Genomic DNA, 20,896 nt, shown 5'->3' with positions numbered 1-20,896 from the left:
AGCGTGTATTTACTGCTGCTCTGCAGTAAGCAGAGCAGCCAGTGAGTGACAGGAGCTCCCAACTGTGCCCCCCCCCCACCACCGTAGGACACCGCGGGTGGAACAGCGGGACAGTCCCAAAAAAATGGGACTGTCCCACAAAATTTGGGACAGTTGGGAGGTATGTACCTGTTGTGAGGACACAGACACACAGGAAAGGGAAAAATGCCCAGTTTCCGCTGTGATGCTCTGCTGCTATACCTGCATTTGCGTCATAATGCCTTGTGTCATTTTGCCAAATACAAATAAATACTAGCCAAGTTTATATATTAATTTAGAGGCGGTGACCTCACATCACAGATTCCCATCTCCATTCATTATTTATCTTTTGCTTCTTCAATCCCTTTTATTTCCCTTTTGTTTACATTTTCCCTCTCTTCTCCCTTGTCACTATGACCCATCATAAGGGGATCCTATGTGAAAGGGGGCGCGGCTACTGCTTTGGGGGGCCTTTCTTTTGGAACAGGCACTCCGGGCGGGAAAAGGGCAAAACCGAGAGTTGGAAGCTGCGTTTTGCTCGTCTTTCCCTGCTCTCCGTGTGTCCGGACCGGCTCACCACACCAACTGTGTCAGAGGTGCCAGATAGGCAGTCCGTCCCTGCCTGGTAGTCTCATCCTCTGACTTTCATGTCCCTCCGGAGTCCCTATCCCCTCCGACTCCCCTCTACCCCTTATCCCTCTCCTCCTTTTTAATATAATACACTTAATTGATCTTCGTAGAACACAATTACAGCAAAGTAAAGTCGTCATTGTCTATTACTGTATCTATTTGTTGAATATTTGTTTAATATTTACCTTAATTGTATTATTAGCATACCTTCAATATTTATGTATTACGACACAGTCGCTCTATTTATTTGTTTGTTCTGGCTTTTACTTCCTTTGTTATCATATACTGTTTGAAATGAACTATAAAATGAAGAGATATAACAAGGAAAAAAAGAACGCAGTTTGTTGAAACAGCACATTAGTAAATCTCCCCGACAAACTCCGATGTTGATCCAAGGAATGAGGAATCTGTCTTCTATTGTGACAGAACATTCAATTAGGGATATTGCTACATTATTCAAAATGTACTGTACAGCAGATATCCTTAAACATATATTTATTTTAACCTACTATTACATTCAATAAAACATTGTGTACCTATACATTACGTGTGTACTCACATTTGGAGAAAGCTAGATAATTTATGCCTATGAACCTCCTGTAACTATTAATAAATTGTACAATAATATAAACTATACTAAAACGAAGGAAAGGCCTATTATATCACTATTCACATCCTGTGGCATATGTTTGTTTTACTATTATATTGCAAGTACAGTAGTTCATTGTTAAAGTTCCTGGGACAGAAGAGACATGTGGACATTTAGATAACTCTTTGTGACTCACTTTTCTCGATCTAGAAAATCTCAATCTAATGGGCATTCATTCAAAGGCCAGCACTCACTCGGGCCCTCATTCCGAGTTGATCGCACGTAGCAACTTTTTGCTGCTTGTGCTATCAACTAGCCGCCGCCTATGGGGGAGTGTATTTTAGCATAGCAGGGCTATGATTGTTAGTGCAGCCCTGCTATGCTAAAAAAAGTTTACTGCAAAACAAGACCAGGGTCAGACTTACTTACCCTGTGCGACGGATCCAGTTACGAAGGTCTCGGGATTGACGTTGGACATCCACCCTCCAAACGCCTGGACATGCCTGCGTTCGGATCTCCACGCCCAGAAAACGGTGAGTATCCGCCCCGGAACGCCTCCCCGCTGTCAATCTTCTTGCGATTGCGCTAGCGATCACTTTCTTCTCTCTTCTGGTCGTTGCCCGGCGACGGCTGTCGCTGGGCAACGACGCGCATGCGCATTGCGGGCGCCGCGCACAGCAACAAAGAACCGCTGTGTGCGAACGGGTCGGAGTGACCCACTCTATCACTAATAGTAAAACAGTATATATTTAATCAGTGCTAATTGTTAAGCTGAGTACACACTAGATCAGCCATGTCAAACTCAAAATCCCAACTGGGCCGAATAATCAATGTCTATAGGGCCGTACACAATGGGAGACTTCTCCCAGAGATGTGTGCTGGGCGATCTAGTACAGAACGCTCAGCACACATCTCTCCCCCACTCAGCACACAGTGCTATGTGTGCTGAGTGAGGGGTGGAAACGCTAATTTCACCACTGCGGGTCCACGCATCGATATCGCTATGAGGCATACACACGGAGAGATCCGTGCTTAATTTCTAAGCAATCTAGTCAGATTGATTAGAAATTAAGCACGGATCTCTCTATGTGTACCCCCCTTATGTCTTGTATGGTCCGCAAGAAAATGTAAAAGTTTTTAGGGGGCACACACGGAGAGATCCGTGCTTAAAATCTAAGCAATCTGACTAGATTGCTCAGAAATTGAGCATGGATCTCTCGTGTGTATGCCCCCCAGTGCATCGCTATCGCCGGTGCTAGATTGAGCCTGCATGCAGGCTCAATCCAGCAGGTCACTCACTTCAGCGCTGTGTGACATGAGCATATCAGTGTGTGCTGGGAGCTGTGTTATTCCCCATTATATATTACTGTACAGTCCCTTTTCCTCTATATATTACTACTACCACATATGTACAGGGCTGCTAAGAGAAATCCTGGGCCCCGGTACAGTAACTTCCCGGGGACCCCTGCAGGGGGTGTGGCCACAACCTGTTAGTTGCATGGCTGCACCACTTTGAGGGCATGTCTAGCACACTAGAAGTACCCACTCACAGGAGCATGACATACCTTCCAACATGAGCCTCTCCAGGAGGGACCGAATGCTCTGCTCCTGGACTTTCCTCTTAATTGCCATCACCTGTGCTGTGCTGTAACACTTTTCTTACTCACTAACCTGTTCAACACAGGTGCCTGTAAATCATACATTAAGCATACCTCCCAACATTGATAAGAGCGGAGGACGCGCTCCCGATTTTTAGGGGGCGTGGCCTATTGAAAAGGGGGCGTGGCATCGGTAGATAGACTCTAGAGGTCAATTATGACCCCTAGCGTCTGTGCCAGTCCCACAATGCTGTGCGGTGCGCGATGACGTCTCGCACAGCACAGCAAAGGTCCTCTCCACGAAGGGAAACTAGACGGGTAGCGTCTAGTTCCCTTCACAGCGGGGGGCACTGCCAAACAGTAGCGGATCTTGCCATGGTGCAGCGCCCTCCGGATGGCATCGGCGCCCTCCGGAATGCGGCGCCCCGGGCAAAAGTCCCGTGTGCCTGTATCAAGATCCGCTACTGGTTACAGGCTAGGTTTGAAAAGTGACAGAAGCTGACTGGCTGGTGCTTTATTATCATCTTCCACTTTATATGTCTTCACTAGGCTTGTGGGCTTCTCTCCACAAAATTCCCTGAGAGGGATCCAATTCAATTGCATGCCTCCCAATGTCCCCTCTCTTCTAATTACAAAGGACAGTTCTTATAGGGAGGCTATTCCTTGTGATTATAGCTGCATTTGTACCAGCATACAGTGTTACTAAATGCATTGCATGCAAAATGTGATGTTTGATGGCCATAGTAATACTATTCCTATATATACTTGTCGGCGTCTCAGGAACTACAGTATAAGTAAAGAAGTGAACATAATTGATCATGGGGGAAGCTATATTTCTACATAACAGACTTCCTGTAAGTAATACAACTGAGGAAGACGGCTTCCTACTGTATCGCTCTCTTCTAACAGAGAGCAATGGCTTTTACTTACATATTGAGCACAGGAAACAGAAATACAACTGGGGGTAAATTTACTATGATGGAAGTTCTATTTAAGATGGGATGTTGCCCATAGCAACCAATCAGATTCTACTTCTCATTTATTTAGCACCTTCTAGAAGATAATACCTGGAATCTGATTGGTTGCTATGAGCAACATCCCATCTTAAATAGAACTTCCATCTTAGTAAATTTACCTCCTGGTCTCATTTCTAATGTGCAAAAAATAGTGATATGGTTTGTACTAGGCCACCTGAGAAGTATAATCAACCATCAAGTGCACATTAAGGTGTATTTCTTATCCCTACAAAATAAATTAGCACTTAGGTGGGAATTCAATTGATTGCAGTAAATTTTACCGCACAAAAAAGATATTTTTTGTTATTTTTTGCAGGTTTTTTGGGGGGGCAATTTAAGTAAATCCCTTAATTTGTCTGTAACATTTACCCGCTGTCATGTGAAAACAAAGGAATCCAGGAAATTATCCCGGATCCCCGTGTTTTCGCCATAGTGGTCGTGAAAAACTACACTAAAGGCCCATATAGATGGTGCCAGTGTGGGAGAGATGACACATCTCTCCAGCCGCTCAGCACAGCGCTAGGCCAATCTAGCACCAGCAATAGTGATGCGCGGGGCTGCGCATCGCTATCGCTGTAGGGGGTACACACAGAGCGATAATGCTTAAATTCTAAGCAATCTAGTAAGATTGCTTAGAATATCGTTCCGTGAGTACCCCTCTTTACTGTTGATTTTGTTTCTCCTGCCTCGGGACAGGTAAAACAAACTCCCCAACAGTACTGGCTATCAGGAATAATTGAATTACTCCCTGGGGATCAATTAGCCGTAGTAATTTACCACGTAATACTGTAATACTGTTGACAGGGTTAACACCCCATAAGTGTTCAAACAGACAATAGTGGAATGGTGTCCAAGTGCAATGTCACCGAATATGATGGACATGGACAGGGGTGTATTTATGGGTCTGAGCGCCCCTGGTGAAGTAAGGAACTGGCGCTCCCCACCTCCCCCACCCAGGGACACAGAGGGGGGAGTTACAGATAGGCTGAGGTCAGGAACAATGAGGGAAAATTACAAGGAGGGTGCGGGTAGGGACAATGAGGTGGAGGGCTTACAGGGAGGCTGAGGTCAGGGACACTGGGGCAATTACAGGGAGGGTGTGGGCAGGGACAATGAGGGGGAATTACAGGAGGGTGTGGGCAGGGACACTGAGCGGGGAGTCACAGGGAGACGAAGGTCAGGGACACTAAGGGAAAATTACAGTGAGGATTTGGGTAGGGAAAATGAGAGGGAGGGGCTACAGGGAAGCTGAGGTCAGGGACACTTGAGGAGCAATTACATGGAGGGTGCAGGAAGCGACACTGAGAGGCAATTACAGGAGTGTGTGGGCAGGGACACTGAGGGGGAGTCACAGAGAAGCTGAGGTCAGTAACACTGAGGGAGAATTACAGGGAGGGTGCAGGCAGGAACACTGAGGGGGAATTATGGTTAGGGTGCTGGTAGGGACACTGAGAGGGAATTACGGGAAGGGTGCGACCAGGGACACAGAGAGGGAATTACAGGAGTGTATGGGCAGGGTCACTGAGGGGGCAGTTACAGGGATGGTGCAGGCAGTGACACTAAGGGGGAATTACAAGGAGGGTGCGGACAGGGACACCGAGGGGATATATGCACACATACATACAGTTAAAAACCCCTCTCTAGGTGTGATTGCGCTACATGTCGCAGCAAATCCAATTGACAAGGTGTGCTGGGACTTGTAGTCTCAACACAGCTGGATAGGCAGTCACTGGTCTAGATACTTCTCCATACAGAGCTCTTTGTAACCTGTGATCCAGACTGCCAGGATAGACCATGTAGTGCAGCTACGGTACCACAGAAAATGTACAGGTATGCTCACGCTGCACTGCTGACTAGTGCTGATTGTAGTGGCTGGTGTTTGGTGACAGACCGCATGGGACCAATGAGATGGGGAGCGGATGAGGAAGAGGAGGTGCCTCTCCCCTCCCCATACCTGGAAGTGCCCAGCTCCCCGGCTATATTAACCATCATTGTGACTGTAGTCATAGAGAGTGTCAGAGTGCAATACGCTTCTGAGAGTCCGGCAGTGGATGAGCACTGCATAGGGATGTACTCAGTGAGAACTACTATGTCATTCTACCCCCTGGCACGGGTGGCACTGCGGGGCAGCGCCCCTCTCTTGGCCGGCGCCCCTGGCAAGTGCCATCCTGGCCAATAGGAAGATACATCCCTGGACAGTGGACATGGAACACTCTTACATGTATGCTAACATTAAACAGAGTGGTGAAAAGCTCATAATGGTTTCTTTACATCATCTGTGATCCACTCCGGAATTGAACATGTGATAGCGTAATTACTCCAATGGAAATATAAAACAATAAAAATAAAAGCTATAATGCAATAATAAGTTGCAAACACTAGCTTTTATTATAAAACCATATAAGGTGGGGTATCCATACCATATGGATGGAAAAATGCAACACCCCACTGCACTGCACTCACTGCTAAAGGAGAAGCCGCCTGAGGAGGTCAAGGTGAGAACATTTTGCTATGAGGCTCCCCTGTACCCCTGATGAAAATGAATAAACCTCTGCATACTGCCCGACTGTCCTAATTGTGTTGGAACAATCCCAGTTCGCAGACCTCGATTGGGGTGGAGTTTTGCAGAAAACTCTGTTTCTAGGTGGATTAGGATAGAATAAATTGGGTAAATTGGAGGGGATACGGTCATTAGGATGACAACACTTAAGTCAACCACTATAGGTCGACATGTACTAGGTTGACATGGAAAAAGGTCAACATGTGTTTTTTTAACTTTTTAATACTTTATGTTCCACATGGACTTCGATTGGGAATAGTAACCTGACCGAAGCATGGCTAGCGATGCGAGCCATGCGAGGGGACACGGTGCACTAATTGTGGTTCTCCGTCACTTTACGAAGAAAACTACACCAAAAAAAGTTTTAAAAACTCATGTCGACCTTGTTCATGTCGACCTAATGACTGTCAACCTATTTTAGGTGTCGACCTAAGTGTGGTCGACCTAATAACGCATACCCAATCGGAGACTGGCTTTACTTTGTCCCAATGTTTCTGGTCTGCATGTTGGGAGCTATACAATGTGGCTGATGCGATTACATGTGCTCATGTGGAAGATACACATTACTCTGGAAGTATACACACTACAATTACACTGCAGGACACACACATATTTGAAGGAGGTGAAATCTGAATACAGTAAGCTGACCCTAAACACACCCTTGTCAAACACACTTCAAAAGACATTTTTGTCAATATGCTAATGCTAACAAAACCCTGAGGATAATGATAGTATCGGTGAAGTAGAAAAAATTATTCCAAATGGAATGGACACACCCCAGACTTAACATTTTGCTTGGTCATATGGGAGGGGGGGAACCCTTCACTTACTATACAGGAGCACATGGGACAGATAGACATGGTGTGCTTGTTTACAGTACATGCTTCTACTCGCATTTCCTAGGGGCAGGACATATAGCATGGTTGTGTGAGAATAACCAGTTATTTAGCTCACTGGGAAAGTAAATGAGATCACCAGAATGCCCTAAAATAGCAGCTTGTTATTCCTCTTGTGATATAACTACTGTAGACTTGCAGTATAAGAAAACCTGCGTAAAATTTATTGCAATGCATAAACCCAAATATTTCTAATTCCCAATTATATTTACATTCCAACAATTCATATAGTCACACAAGATTAAAAACTGTTTTGCTTGTATTTATAGTATACACAGGTAGATTTCCCAGCACAAGTTCTCCTAAAACACAACTTACTGTACTATGCACAGCAAAAAACACCACAAAAGACAGTACTTCAAAGCCCCTGACTCATTGGTGTGAGAAAATTTTTAATTGCTAGTAAAAACATATAAAGGTGTATGGGAATGGATCATATTCTTTCCAATTACCTCATAACCACTTGCATTAGCACATGCAGATGGGAGCTTTTACATTGTGGCACCATTGTTCCAACACTGATTTCACTGCAAGTTAAATTAGGATCAATAGGTTCAAGAACTGGTTAAACACTGAGGCGGCAATTCAATTGTTTATCGCATTCGAGCATGAACAGCTGCCGGTATCCGCATTTCAACACACAGCCCCCGTAGGTGGTGAGCTGATTTGAGTGAAAAGTGACCCGTTTGGGTGCCCACTTTATTTTTCGCGTCACACACAGAGCACTTTGGTTGGGTTTAGCAATTTTACGTGGCCAAACCTGGTCTGTTTGGGCATGACAAATGCAAAAAAAAAGCAGCTGAATTGCACCCCGCAATCTCCCGTCACTTTAGACGAGAGACTAAAGGGGTCATTCCGAGATGATCGTAGCTGTGCTAAATTTAGCACAGCTACGATCATTCACACTGACATGCGGGGGGACGCCCAGCAGAGGGCTATCCCATCCCGCATGTCAGTGCTGCCCCCCCCCCCCCCCCCGCAGAAGTGCAAAGGCATCGCGCAGCGGCGATGCCTTTGCACTTCAAGAGTAGCTCCCGACCAGCGCAGCTTTAGCGTGCTGGCCGGGAGCTACTCATCGCTCTCCGGCCTGTAGCAGCTGCGTGTAACATCACGCAGCGGCTGCGGCCCGCCCCCCGTTCGGTCCGGCCACGCCTGCGTTGGCCAGACCGCGCCCACGAAATGGCGGCCAAACGCCGCCGTTCCAGCCCGCCCAGCGACCGCCTCTGCCTGATTGACAGGCAGAGGCAATCGTAGCGGCACGACGGCCTTCGGCCGTCTGCCATGCGCCGGCGCACTGGGGCGCGTGCGCAGTTCTGGCCCGATGGCACCACTGCGATAAACTGCAGTGTGCAGTCGGGTCAGAATGACCCCCTAAGTGCATAGCCAGCGCGATAAACAATTGAATCCCCCTCTGAATGTTAAATGTGAGTGGTCCGACATGCAGAATCACTGATAATGAATGCACCCACAGTGGGTAATCCGACAAGCTCGCAAGACTTAAAGGTGTACTTTGTGTCAAGTGGGCTAAGCCAGTCTTCAATACAGACCATATAGCTAAATGTATGTATATCTAAGTATATTAAGTTGGAAGGAAGGAAAACTTTAGGTCTAGTCTCCTGTGAATATGTGTACATTAGCAACATACAAACACACAGTATGTTTTTTAATTCCGTATTCAGACAAATTGTATCGGTCTGTCTTTCATGGGTCATATTTTTCTGACCTTAATAAATGTTAACATTAATTACTAGTTTGTATAAATTATAAGACTAACACGCAAGCAGAGTGTTGCAAGTATGAACCAGTTCTAGCCACACTCACTGAGCAGTATAAAGGCTTTAGGTAGTTCTGGAAAAGGGAATCCGGGTGATAGGTTTACAGTTAAAAGGTTGGCAGTCAATGGGTCGTCGCCAAATGGTTGACATCCATATGGTCTACATGGTCAAAAGGTCGACATGACAATGGTGGACACAGCATGTGGTCGACATGAGTTTTTGATTATTATTTTTCATCCACGTGGACTACAATTAGCAATTGGGAATAGCAATCTATGCCAAGCGCAGTGGGAACAGAGCGAGGCCTTTGCCCAAAGCATGGTGAGCTAAGCGGTATACTATTTGGGGTACCATGTGCTGAAAGGGAAAATTTGACAAAAAAACACATGAAAAACTCATGTCAACCTTTTTATGTGTTGACCATTTCCGTGTTCGGCCTTTTGACTACGTCGATCATATTGTGGCAACCTAGACACCGTCGACCTTTTGACTGTCAATCTATTATACCATAACCCTGGTAAAAATAGATTACATCTGGTGATTTAGCACCAGGGCTGGCACAAGCACGCTGGCGCCTTTTTGCAGTCTCCTTTATACATTGCCCTGCCTTCCCTGCTTACCATGTATTTAGCAAGAGGGCTTGGGCAGCTCCTGTCACACAAATGTGGCGTTGAGCTGTGACATCACAGTGCGCCAGACTCCCAGCCCATCACTAACACTGCGGAACAGCAAGAAGCTGCCCGCTGCTGTATGTCTGGCAGTAGCTCGTACTCAGTGTAGGGCATTGCAGAAAAAATAACACTCATTAAGTGGCATTATTTGTATTTAATGACATATTATAATGAAAAGGTACCTTTTAAATTTACTAATAAAGGTCAAGATGCTATTCTTTACATTATTATATTGTCTTCAAATAGGATAATGCAAAAGTCGCATTTAATACTTAAACCACAGTTCTATACTTTCTGTATGCTGTTGTGGGGTATAAGTATATACACTTCTTACTTCCAAAGTACGCCTGGTACAGATGCTAGTGATCTTGAGATTCGTCCAATGGAACATTTGCACATAAATGCACATTCATCTTTTCCTATGTATGCAATGGTGGAAATGTATCCAACTGTACATGGACATCATAGAATGGATACGATGCTACCATAGTGCGCAAGGCTTTATGTCAGTGGTTTCCAAACTTTTTTGAATCACGGCGCCCTAGAATATCAGAATTTTTTTCACGGCACCCCTAGGCCAAAAATTTCTTATTGAGAAATTTAAGGGGGGTACTCACGGAGCGATATTCTAAGCAATCTGACTAGATTGCTTAGAATATCGGCAGGATCGCTCCGTGTGTAGCCCCCTCGGCGATAGCGATGCGCGGCCCCGCACATCGCTATCGCCGCTGCTAGATTGGCCTGCATGCAGGCCAATCTAGCGGGTCGCTCACTTCACCCGCTGGGTGAAGTGAGCGGCCCCCCCGTCTCCCCCCGCACGCTCAGCACAGATCGCGCTGTGCTGAGCGGCAGGAGAGATGTGTGCTGAGCGGTTCGCTCAGCACGCATCTCTCCTTGATCGGCCCGTGAGTACTGGGCTTTAGAAAGAAATGTTACATTAAGTAGATCGCGTTTATATGTCATCCTTAGGGTCAGTTGTGTGGTGAGGGACAAGATTTGCTTCTGTTTGGCCACATATATGACTGGCAGCCAGCAGCACTGGTTTTACCTATTATATTGACCATGAATAATTTGAATTGGTCCTGGACCACCAACCCAGGGCACCCCTGCAAGTGTCCAGAGGCACCCCAGGGAGCCACGGCACACAGTTTGGGAACCTCTGCTTTATGTATTATCTCATAAAAAAATAATGCCACAAGAACTGATGCCATATCGGCTTCATTACAAAATACATATTAGAGTGCACAAATTAAAATTGTAATTATATACAGTATGTAAATGTTTCCATGCCTTGTTAGAACACGTCGATATTGATTTCACGTGTAACTGAGTTCTCTATCCGCTATTTTCAGCTACAATGTTTGGCTGTGCATCTTAATAAAACTGCAAACAGGAAGTCTGCTGTGCATAGGAAAAACTATCCCCCACGGTCATACAGTGCAACATTATCTCAAATATTGTCAGTTTTATGAAGTTGCTAAAATGTTTCCATATATATTGTTACTTTTTTTGAAATGTTTACTTGTATTTTTGATTATTGACCGTATTTGTATTAATGTAATTAAGAACTTGGTACCACATCTGTCATTTATATGTAATATAGCAATGCCCCTTTTCTATACCTTCTTTATATAGTAACTGATGCTAGCTTGACTCCAGTCATGTCTGGAGACATTCCATTATACTGTGTACATCTATCAAGCTGTGAGACTCAAACATGGCATTTATTGTATAGAGTATAGAGGGGAGATGTGTGCTGAGCGATCTAGCACAGACTACTCAGCACACATCTCTCCCCCTGCTCAGCATAGAGCGATGTGTGCTAAGCAAGGGAGGGGGAACGGCAGTGGTGCACGCAGGGGGGGGGGTTCCGAGTACCCAGAAACCCCCCCTGACGGACCAATTTTTGGAGACTGCTGTAGAGATGCTGAGGGGGAAGGAGGGGGAGAGACTGCAGAGGGTGCAGGGATGCTAGGGAGATGTTGCTGGAGCAGGGACGCTAGGAAGATGCTGGTCGGTGGGAGCGACCACTGACAGCGGCTGCGGAGGAAGCAAAGTACGCCAGGGAGATGCTGCGGAAGAGAGCAGCACTGAGAACGGCTGCAGGGGGAAGCGGGCACATGAGCTGCTGCGAAGGGTGCGGGGATGCCAGGGAGATGCTGCTGGAGCGGAAACTCTAGGAGTCTAGGGAGATGCCGGGGAGAGGAGCGCGCACTGAGAGCGGGGGTAATATGGAGATAATGCTGACGGAACGGAGACACTGGTATGAGATGCTGCCGGGGGGGAGTGGGGACTCTGTCATAGAGAGGTTGCAGGGGTACAGGGTGATTTAATGTGTGTGTGTGTGTGTGTGTGTGTGTGTATATGTATATATATATATATATATATATATATATATATATATATATATATAGATAGCGGTGTGGGGATCGGCACTCACAGATTAGGGTTGCTACATACTATATATATATATATATATATAAATATTCGTAGTGTCCGGCTCTCCCATTAAGAAAACGTTTCTGCGCTGGGTGCCTCCACATAGAAGGTAAAATATACATTGAGAGATCCAGCACTCCTGGCGGCTTGAGGATAGGAACATTACAATCAGCCCGGCACTCCGCTTCAGATGTTCATTGGCCCCAGCGCCCTCAGTGCGGATGACAGTATATAGGAGAGATACTGCGGCACTCGTAGTCGTTTGAGAAAAAAAAAAGTGTATTCGAAAAAAGTTTACATCACAAAAAATAAGATTTTACTCACCAGTAAATCTATTTCTCGTAGTCCGTAGTGGATGCTGGGAACTCCGTAAGGACCATGGGGAATAGCGCCTCCGCAGGAGACTGGGCACAACTAAAGAAAGCTTTAGGACTACCTGGTGTGCACTGGCTCCTCCCTCTATGACCCTCCTCCAGACCTCAGTTGGGATACTGTGCCCGGAAGAGCTGACACAATAAGGAAGGATTTGGAATCCCGGGTAAGACTCATACCAGCCACACCAATCACACCGTATAACTCGTGATACTATACCCAGTTAACAGTATGAAATATTACTGAGCCTCTCAACAGATGGCTCAACAATAACCCTTTAGTTAACCAATAACTATATACAAGTATTGCAGACAATACGCACTTGGGACGGGCGCCCAGCATCCACTACGGACTACGAGAAATAGATTTACCGGTGAGTAAAATCTTATTTTCTCTAACGTCCTAAGTGGATGCTGGGAACTCCGTAAGGACCATGGGGATTATACCAAAGCTCCCAAACGGGCGGGAGAGTGCGGATGACTCTGCAGCACCGAATGAGCGAACTCTAGGTCCACCTCAGCCAGGCTATCAAACTTGTAGAATTTAGCAAATGTGTTTGACCCCGACCAAGTAGCTGCTCGGCAAAGTTGTAAAGCCGAGACCCCTCGGGCAGCCGCCCAAGAAGAGCCCACCTTCCTCGTGGAATGGGCTTTTACAGATTTAGGATGCGGCAGTCCAGCCGCAGAATGTGCAAGTTGAATCGTGCTACAGATCCAGCGAGCAATAGTCTGCTTTGAAGCAGGCGCACCCAACTTGTTGGGTGCATGCAGGATAAATAGCGAGTCAGACTTTCTGACTCCAGCTGTCCTGGAAACAAAGATTTTTAGGGCCCGGACTACGTCCAGCAACTTGGAATCCTCCAAGTCACGAGTAGCCGCAGGCACCACAATAGGCTGGTTCAAATGAAAAGCTGAAACCACCTTTGGGAGAAATTGGGGACGAGTCCTCAATTCCGCCCTATCCATATGGAAAATCAGATAAGGGCTTTTACATGATAAAGCCGCCAATTCTGACACACGCCTGGCCGAAGCCAAGGCCAACAGCATGACCACTTTCCACGTGAGATATTTTAAATCCACGGTTTTAAGTGGTTCAAACCAATGTGACTTTAGGAAATTCAACACCACGTTGAGATCACAAGGTGCCACTGGGGGCACAAAAGGGGGCTCAATGGCCCTCATTCCGAGTTGATCGGTCGCAAGGCGAATTTAGCAGAGTTACACACGCTAAGCCTACGCCTACTGGGAGTGTATCTTAGCATCCTAAAATTGCGACCGATGTATTCGCATTATTGCGATCACAAACTACTTAGCAGTTTTAGAGTAGCTCCACACTTACTCTGCCTGTGCGTTCAGTTCAGTGCTTGTCGTTCCTGGATTGACGTCAGAAACACACCCAGCGTTCGCTCAGACACTCCCCCGTTTCTCCGGCCACTCCTGCGTTTTTTCCGGAAACGGTAGCGTTTTCATCCACACGCCCCTAAAACGCCGTGTTTCCGCCCAGTAACACCCATTTCCTGTCAATCACACTACGATCGCCGGAGCGAAGAAAAAGCCATGAGTAAAAATCCTATCTTCATAGCAAAGTTACTTGGCGCAGTCGCAGTGCGACTTTTGCGCATGCGCACTAAGCGAAATTTCACTGCGATGCGATTAAAAATAACGAGCGATCAACTCGGAATGAGGGCCTATATGCAGCACTCCCTTAACAAATGTCTGAACTTCAGGTAGTGAAGCCAGTTCTTTATGGAAGAAAATCGATAGAGCCGAAATCTGGACCTTAATGGAACCCAATTTTAGGCCCATAGTCACCCCTGACTGTAGGAAGTGCAGAAAACGGCCCAGCTGAAATTCCTCCGTTGGGGCCTTCCTGGCCTCACACCACGCAACATATTTTCACCATATGCGGTGATAATGGTTTGCGGTCACTTCTTTCCTAGCTTTAATCAGCGTAGGGATTACTTCCTCCGGAATTCCCTTTTCCTTCAGGATCCGGCGTTCAACCGCCATGCTGTCAAACGCAGCCGCGGTAAGTCTTGGAATAGACAGGGCCCCTGCTGCAGCAGGTCCTGTCTGAGCGGCAGAGGCCATGGGTCCTCTGAGATCATTTCTTGAAGTTCTGGGTACCAAGCTCTTCTTGGCCAATCCGGAACAATGAGTATAGTTCTTACTCCTCCTCGTCTTATTATCCTCAGTACCTTGGGTATGAGAGGAAGAGGAGGGAACACATAAACCGACTGGTACACCCATGGTGTCACTAGAGCGTCCACAGCTATTGCCTGAGGGTCTCTTGACCTGGCGCAATATCTTTCTAGCTTTTTGTTGAGGCGGGACGCCATCATGTCCACCTGTGGCCGTTCCCAGCGATTTACAATCAGCTGAAAGACTTCTGGATGAAGTCCCCACTCTCCCGGGTGGAGGTCGTGCCTGCTGAGGAAGTCTGCTTCCCAGTTGTCCACTCCCGGAATGAACACTGCTGACAGTGCTAACACGTGATTTTCCGCCCATCGGAGAATCCTTGTGGCTTCTGCCATCGCCGTCCTGCTTCTCGTGCCGCCCTGTCGGTTTACATGGGCGACCGCCGTGATGTTGTCTGACTGGATCAGTACCGGCTGGTATTGAAGCAGGGGTCTTGCCTGACTTAGGGCATTGTAGATGGCCCTTAGTTCCAGAATATTTATGTGTAGGGAAATCTCCTGGCTTGACCATAGCCCTTGGAAGTTTCTTCCCTGTGTGACTGCCCCCCAGCCTCGAAGGCTGGCATCCGTGGTCACCAGGACCCAGTCCTGTATGCCGAATCTGCAGCCCTCTAGAAGATGAGCACTCTGCAGCCACCACAGCAGAGACACCCTGGTCCTTGGAGACAGGGTTATCAGCCGATGCATCTGAAGATGGGATCCGGACCACTTGTCCAACAGATCCCACTGAAAAATTCTTGCATGTAACCTGACGAATGGAGTTGCTTCGTAGGAAGCTACCATTTTTCCCAGGACTCGCGTGCAGTGATGCACCGAGACCTGTTTTGGTTTCAGGAGATCTGACTAGAGACGACAACTCCTTGGCTTTCTCCTCCGGGAGAGACACCCTTTTCTGGTCTGTGTCCAGAACCATCCCCAGAAACAGTAGACGTGTCGTAGGAACCAGCTGTGACTTTGGAATATTCAGAATCCAACCGTGCTGTTGTAGCACCTCCCGAGATAGTACTACCCCGACCAACAACTGCTCCCTGGACCTCGCCTTTATAAGGAGATCGTCCAAGTGTGGGATAATTAAAACTCCCTTTTTTCGAAGGAGTATTATCATTTCGGCCATTACCTTGGTCAATACCCTCGGTGCCGTGGACAGACCAAACGGCAACGTCTGGAATTGGTAATGACAGTCCTGTACCACAAATCTGAGGTACTCCTGGTGAGGAAGGTAAATGGGGACATGTAGGTAAGCATCCTTGATGTCCAGTGATACCATGTAATCCCCTTCCTCCAGGCTTGAAATAACCGCCCTGAGCGATTCCATCTTGAACTTGAACCTTTTTATATAGGTGTTCAAGGATTTCAAATTTAAAATGGGTCTCACCGAACCGTCCGGTTTCGGTACCACAAACATTGTGGAATAGTAACCCCTTCCTTGTTGAAGGAGGGGTACCTTGACTATCACCTGCTGCGAATACAGCTTGTGAATTGCCTCCAGCACTGCCTCCCTGTCCGGGGGAGCTGTTGGCAAGGCAGATTTGAGGAAACTGCGAGGGGGAGACGTCTCGAATTCCAGCTTGTACCCCTGAGATACTACCTGTAGAATCCAGGGATCCACCCGTGAGCGAGCCCACTGGTTGCTGAAGTTCTTGAGACGGGCCCCCACCGTACCTGGCTCCGCCTGTGGAGCCCCAGCGTCATGTGGTGGACTTAGAGGAAGCGGGGGAGGACTTTTGTTCCTGGGAACTGGCTGTATGTTGCAGCTTTTTCCCTCTACCTCTGCCTCTGGGCAGAAAGGACGCGCCTCTAACCCGCTTGCCTTTCTGGGGCCGAAAGGACTGTACCTGATAATACGGTGCTTTCTTTTGCTGTGAGGGAACATGGGGTAAAAATGCTGACTTCCCAGCTGTCGCTGTGGAAACGAGGTCCGAGAGACCATCCCCAAACAACTCCTCACCCTTGTAAGGCAAAACTTCCATGTGCCTTTTAGAATCTGCATCCCCTGTCCACTGCCGAGTCCATAAACCCCTCCTGGCAGAAATTGACATTGCACTTATTTTAGATGCCAGCCGGCAAATATCCCTCTGTGCATCTCTCATGTATAAGACTGCGTCTTTAATATGCTCTATGGTTAGCAATATAGTGTCCCTGTCTAAGGTATCAATATTTTCTGACAGGGAATCTGACCACACAGCTGCAGCACTGCACATCCATGCTGAAGCAATAGCTGGTCTCAGTATAATACCTGAGTGTGTATAAACAGACTTCAGGATAGCTTCCTGCTTCCTATCAGCAGGCTCCTTTAGGGCGGCTGTGTACGGAGACGGTAGTGCCACCTTCTTTGACAGGCGTGTGAGCGCTTTATCTACCCTAGGGGATGTCTCCCAACGTGACCTATCCTCTGGCGGGAAAGGGTACGCCATTAGTAACTTTTTAGAAATTACTAGTTTCTTATCAGGGGAAGCCCACGCTTCTTCACACACTTCATTTAATTCATCAGAAGGGGGAAAAACCACCGGTAGTTTTTTCTCCCCAAACATAATACCCTTTTTTGTGGTACCTGGGGTAATATCAGAAATGTGCAACACATTTTTCATTGCCGTAATCATGTAACGTGTGGCTCTATTGGAATGTACACTAGTCTCATCATCGTCGACACTCGAGTCAGTATCTGTGTCGACATCTGTGTCTGCCATCTGAGGTAGCGGGCGTTTTAGAGCCCCTGATGGCCTTTGAGACGTCTGGGCAGGCACGGGCTGAGAAGCCGGCTGTCCCACATCTGATATGTCGTCAAACCTTTTATGTAAGGAGTTGACACTGTCGCGTAATTCCTTCCACATATCCATCCACTCAGGTGTCGACCCCGCAGGGGGTGACATCACATTTATCGGCACCTGCTCCGCCTCCACATAAGCCTCCTCATCAAACATGTCGACACAGCCGTACCGACACACCGCACACACACAGGGAATGCTCTGACTGAGGACAGGACCCCACAAAGCCCTTTGGGGAGACAGAGAGAGAGTATGCCTGCACACACCAGAGCGCTATATAAAACAGGGATACACACTACACAGTGATTTTACCCCTTATAGCTGCTTATATATCACAGATTGCGCCTAAATTTAGTGCCCCCCCTTTTTTTTTTACCCTATGTAGTCTGGAACTGCAGGGAAGAGCCTGGGGAACGATCCTTCCAGCGGAGCTGTGAGGGAAAATGGCGCCAGTGTGCTGAGGCAGATAGCCCCGCCCCTTTTCCGGCGGGCTTCTCCCGCTTTTTTTATACAGTTATGGCAGGGAATTTTACACATATATAGTCTTAAAGGCTATATTATGTTTTAATTTGCCAAGTAAGGTACTTATATTGCAGCCCAGGGCGCCCCCCCCCGGCGCCCTGCATCCATCAGTGACCGGAGTATGTGGTGTGCCTGGGGAGCAATGGCGCACAGCTGCAGTGCTGTGCGCTACCTTAATGAAGACCGAAGTCTTCTGCCGCCGATTTCCAGGAACGTCTTCTTGCTTCTGGCTCTGCTAGGGGGACGGCGGCGCGGCTCCGGGACCGGACGACCGAGGCTGGGCCTGTGTTCGATCCCTCTGGAGCTAATGGTGTCCAGTAGCCTAGAAGCCCAAGCTAGCTGCAAGCAGGTAGGTTCGCTTCTCTCCCCTAGGTCCCTCGTAGCAGTGAGTCTGTTGCCAGCAGATCTCACTGAAAATAAAAAACCTAAATATTACTTTCTTTCTAAGAGCTCAGGAGAGCCCCTAGTGTGCATCCAGCTCGACCGGGCACAAGATTCTAACTGAGGTCTGGAGGAGGGTCATAGAGGGAGGAGCCAGTGCACACCAGGTAGTCCTAAAGCTTTCTTTAGTTGTGCCCAGTCTCCTGCGGAGCCGCTATTCCCCATGGTCCTTACGGAGTTCCCAGCATCCACTTAGGACGTTAGAGAAAATCCTGCATTTAAACGGGGGTGGGGTGCTCATTTCACTAAGCAGCGAAATGCATGCCAGATCTAGAGCTGGCGATAGCGATACACGGGACCGTGCATCGCTGTCACCGGCACCCTACACACAGAGAGTTCTGTGCTTAATATCTAAGCAATCTAGCCAGATTGCTTAGAACTTAAGCACGGATCTCTCCGTGTTGTACCCCCTTAAGATTTCTGCCTCTACCACAGCAACATGACAATACAAAGTTATTTTCCAAGAACGTAATATGCCCAAGAAAGAAGTGAAAAAAACATTGGGAATATGTGAGCGGAAAGCAAAATTCAGTTCTCACAATTTCTCCTTATTTAAAATAAAAGCACAACCCTTTAAACAAAAAGTACATCACAATATTTATCCATTTAAAAACAACTGTTCTCATTATGGGGTATATTTACTAAAAGTCAATTTGGGTCCATTTTGATAGATTTTTGATCAATTTTGTGTGTTCAGGGTCTAAATCATAAATTTGCTAACAAAAAAAATTTGTCAAAAAAAATCTTCAGTTAGTAAATATAGAATTTAGACCCTCAAATGCAAAATCGACCAAACATCAACCAAAAATCTATCCAGATCAACTTTTAGTAAATATACCCCTAAATCACATATTTACTAACATAATTATTGACATATTTTTTTTAAAGAATGTCAAAAATTATCTGTTAGTAAATGTGATTTAGACCCCGAAACACAAAATCGATTAAAAATCAACCAAACATCGACCAAAAAATAAACTTTTAGTAAATATACCCCTATGTGCGTTATGAAATATTTTAATACACATTTTAACATTTAACTATAACTTCATTTTTATTAGCAATATTTATCTCCCCGACACCCCTGACAGGCTAGACTACTGCCAAAAGTATCAGAAAAATTATACATTTGGTACTATATTTATATATCATGAACTGTGTCACGCATCATCTCTTCCTTTTTTAAGGAAAAGTTGATGTTAAAATGCTTTTATTAAAGAAAGTACGCCACAATAAAACAATAGAGATGCATCAAATTATTTGAGAAGATCTGAAGTATAAGCCAAGCAAATGCTTTTAACCTTTCTTCAAAATCTTTAAAACTACAATGAATATTTTTATAAAATTGCTAAATCCTTACCCAGAACTTTGAGCCCAGATTCCCACCGGTTCCACAAAATGTGTCCATGCTGCCTCAGACTCCGTGGATAATGTGTAGCGAAGAATTGGTCCCCTATATGTACACATAGGCAGTTCTACTACCAGCAGAAACTGCACAGACTGTGCTGAGACAGAATGACATTCACTTCAGTGGATGGTAGTGAGTGGGTGGGTGTATTTTTTTTTTTTTTTGTAGTTGGTGATGCGTGATGACTGCTGAAACCTCCAGGCAGAGAGGAAGGTCTTCCTTACTTCTGTTTTTTTTTCCCCTTTGTAAAGCTTGTTATAGGAGAGCAGAGGGTGCAATTTCTGTAAGCATTTCCTGGTTTGAGTGACCACCCTCCCCCTTCTCTACCCTTAAATTAATAGTCAGAATTTTGTAGTGTTGTATGCTCCTCCCTCCGTATGACACTTTCCACACCCTGTTACACACACATTCAAGCACAAGCTGGAAACACATGAAATACCAGAGGCGGAAGCCGACAAAAATTCTTCCCTTTTCCGCTTCCAAAATATTAGGCATTTAAGGATAACTTATAAAAAAAAATGTTGAAAGAACTTAAACAACTGAGCTTTGGTAAGAGCAGATGGTTTTTGTAACGAACATGTAGAGTTTACAGCAGATGGTTCAACTGATAAACGTTTTTAATCAGTGTTTAGAGAGAAGGAAAATAGTATAACACAGCTGTGCTCTTGTCTCAGTCCTGCTGCCTGCTTCCACGGGTATGGCTCATTAGGTCGACCACACTTAGGTCGACAGTCAGTAGGTCGACCACTATTGGTCATTAGATCGAAATGGGAAAAGGTCGACACAAGTTTTTTAAAACTTTTCTTGGTGTCGTTTTCTTCGTAAAGTGACGGGGAACCCCAATTAGTGCGGTGCCTCGTTCCGCTACCGCTGCACTTGGCACAGGTTACTATTCCCAATCGTAGTCTACGTGGATCGTAAAGTATGAAAGTACAAAAAATAAAATAAATTTTTTTTGAAAAACTCGTCAACCTTTTTCCACGTCAACCTAGTACATGT

At 46.3% G+C, this 20,896-nt stretch overlaps 1 protein-coding gene across 3 annotated transcripts in view; it reads right to left on the bottom strand.

The window, feature by feature from the left end:
• The window catches only part of ABCC3 (ATP binding cassette subfamily C member 3), a 232,168-nt gene extending 211,958 nt beyond the window's left edge, over positions 1 to 20,210 (bottom strand). Inside the window, exon 1 of one of the 3 annotated variants that reach the window (XM_063960773.1) lies at positions 19,850 to 20,210. In XM_063960773.1, coding sequence (XP_063816843.1) covers positions 19,850 to 19,897 — 48 coding nt within the window. In that variant the 5' untranslated portion in view covers positions 19,898 to 20,210. The remainder of the gene's footprint in view (positions 1 to 19,849) is intronic. The other 2 variants (XM_063960772.1, XM_063960771.1) reach the window with 2 other exon arrangements.
• Between the last annotated feature and the right edge of the window lie 686 nt (positions 20,211 to 20,896).

This window comes from Pseudophryne corroboree, chromosome 3, assembly GCF_028390025.1.
Source record: "Pseudophryne corroboree isolate aPseCor3 chromosome 3, aPseCor3.hap2, whole genome shotgun sequence".
NCBI classification, from domain to species: domain Eukaryota; kingdom Metazoa; phylum Chordata; class Amphibia; order Anura; family Myobatrachidae; genus Pseudophryne; species Pseudophryne corroboree.
The sequence above is the reverse complement of the archived record's forward strand: the minus strand, read 5'-3'. Positions and strand labels throughout refer to the sequence as shown.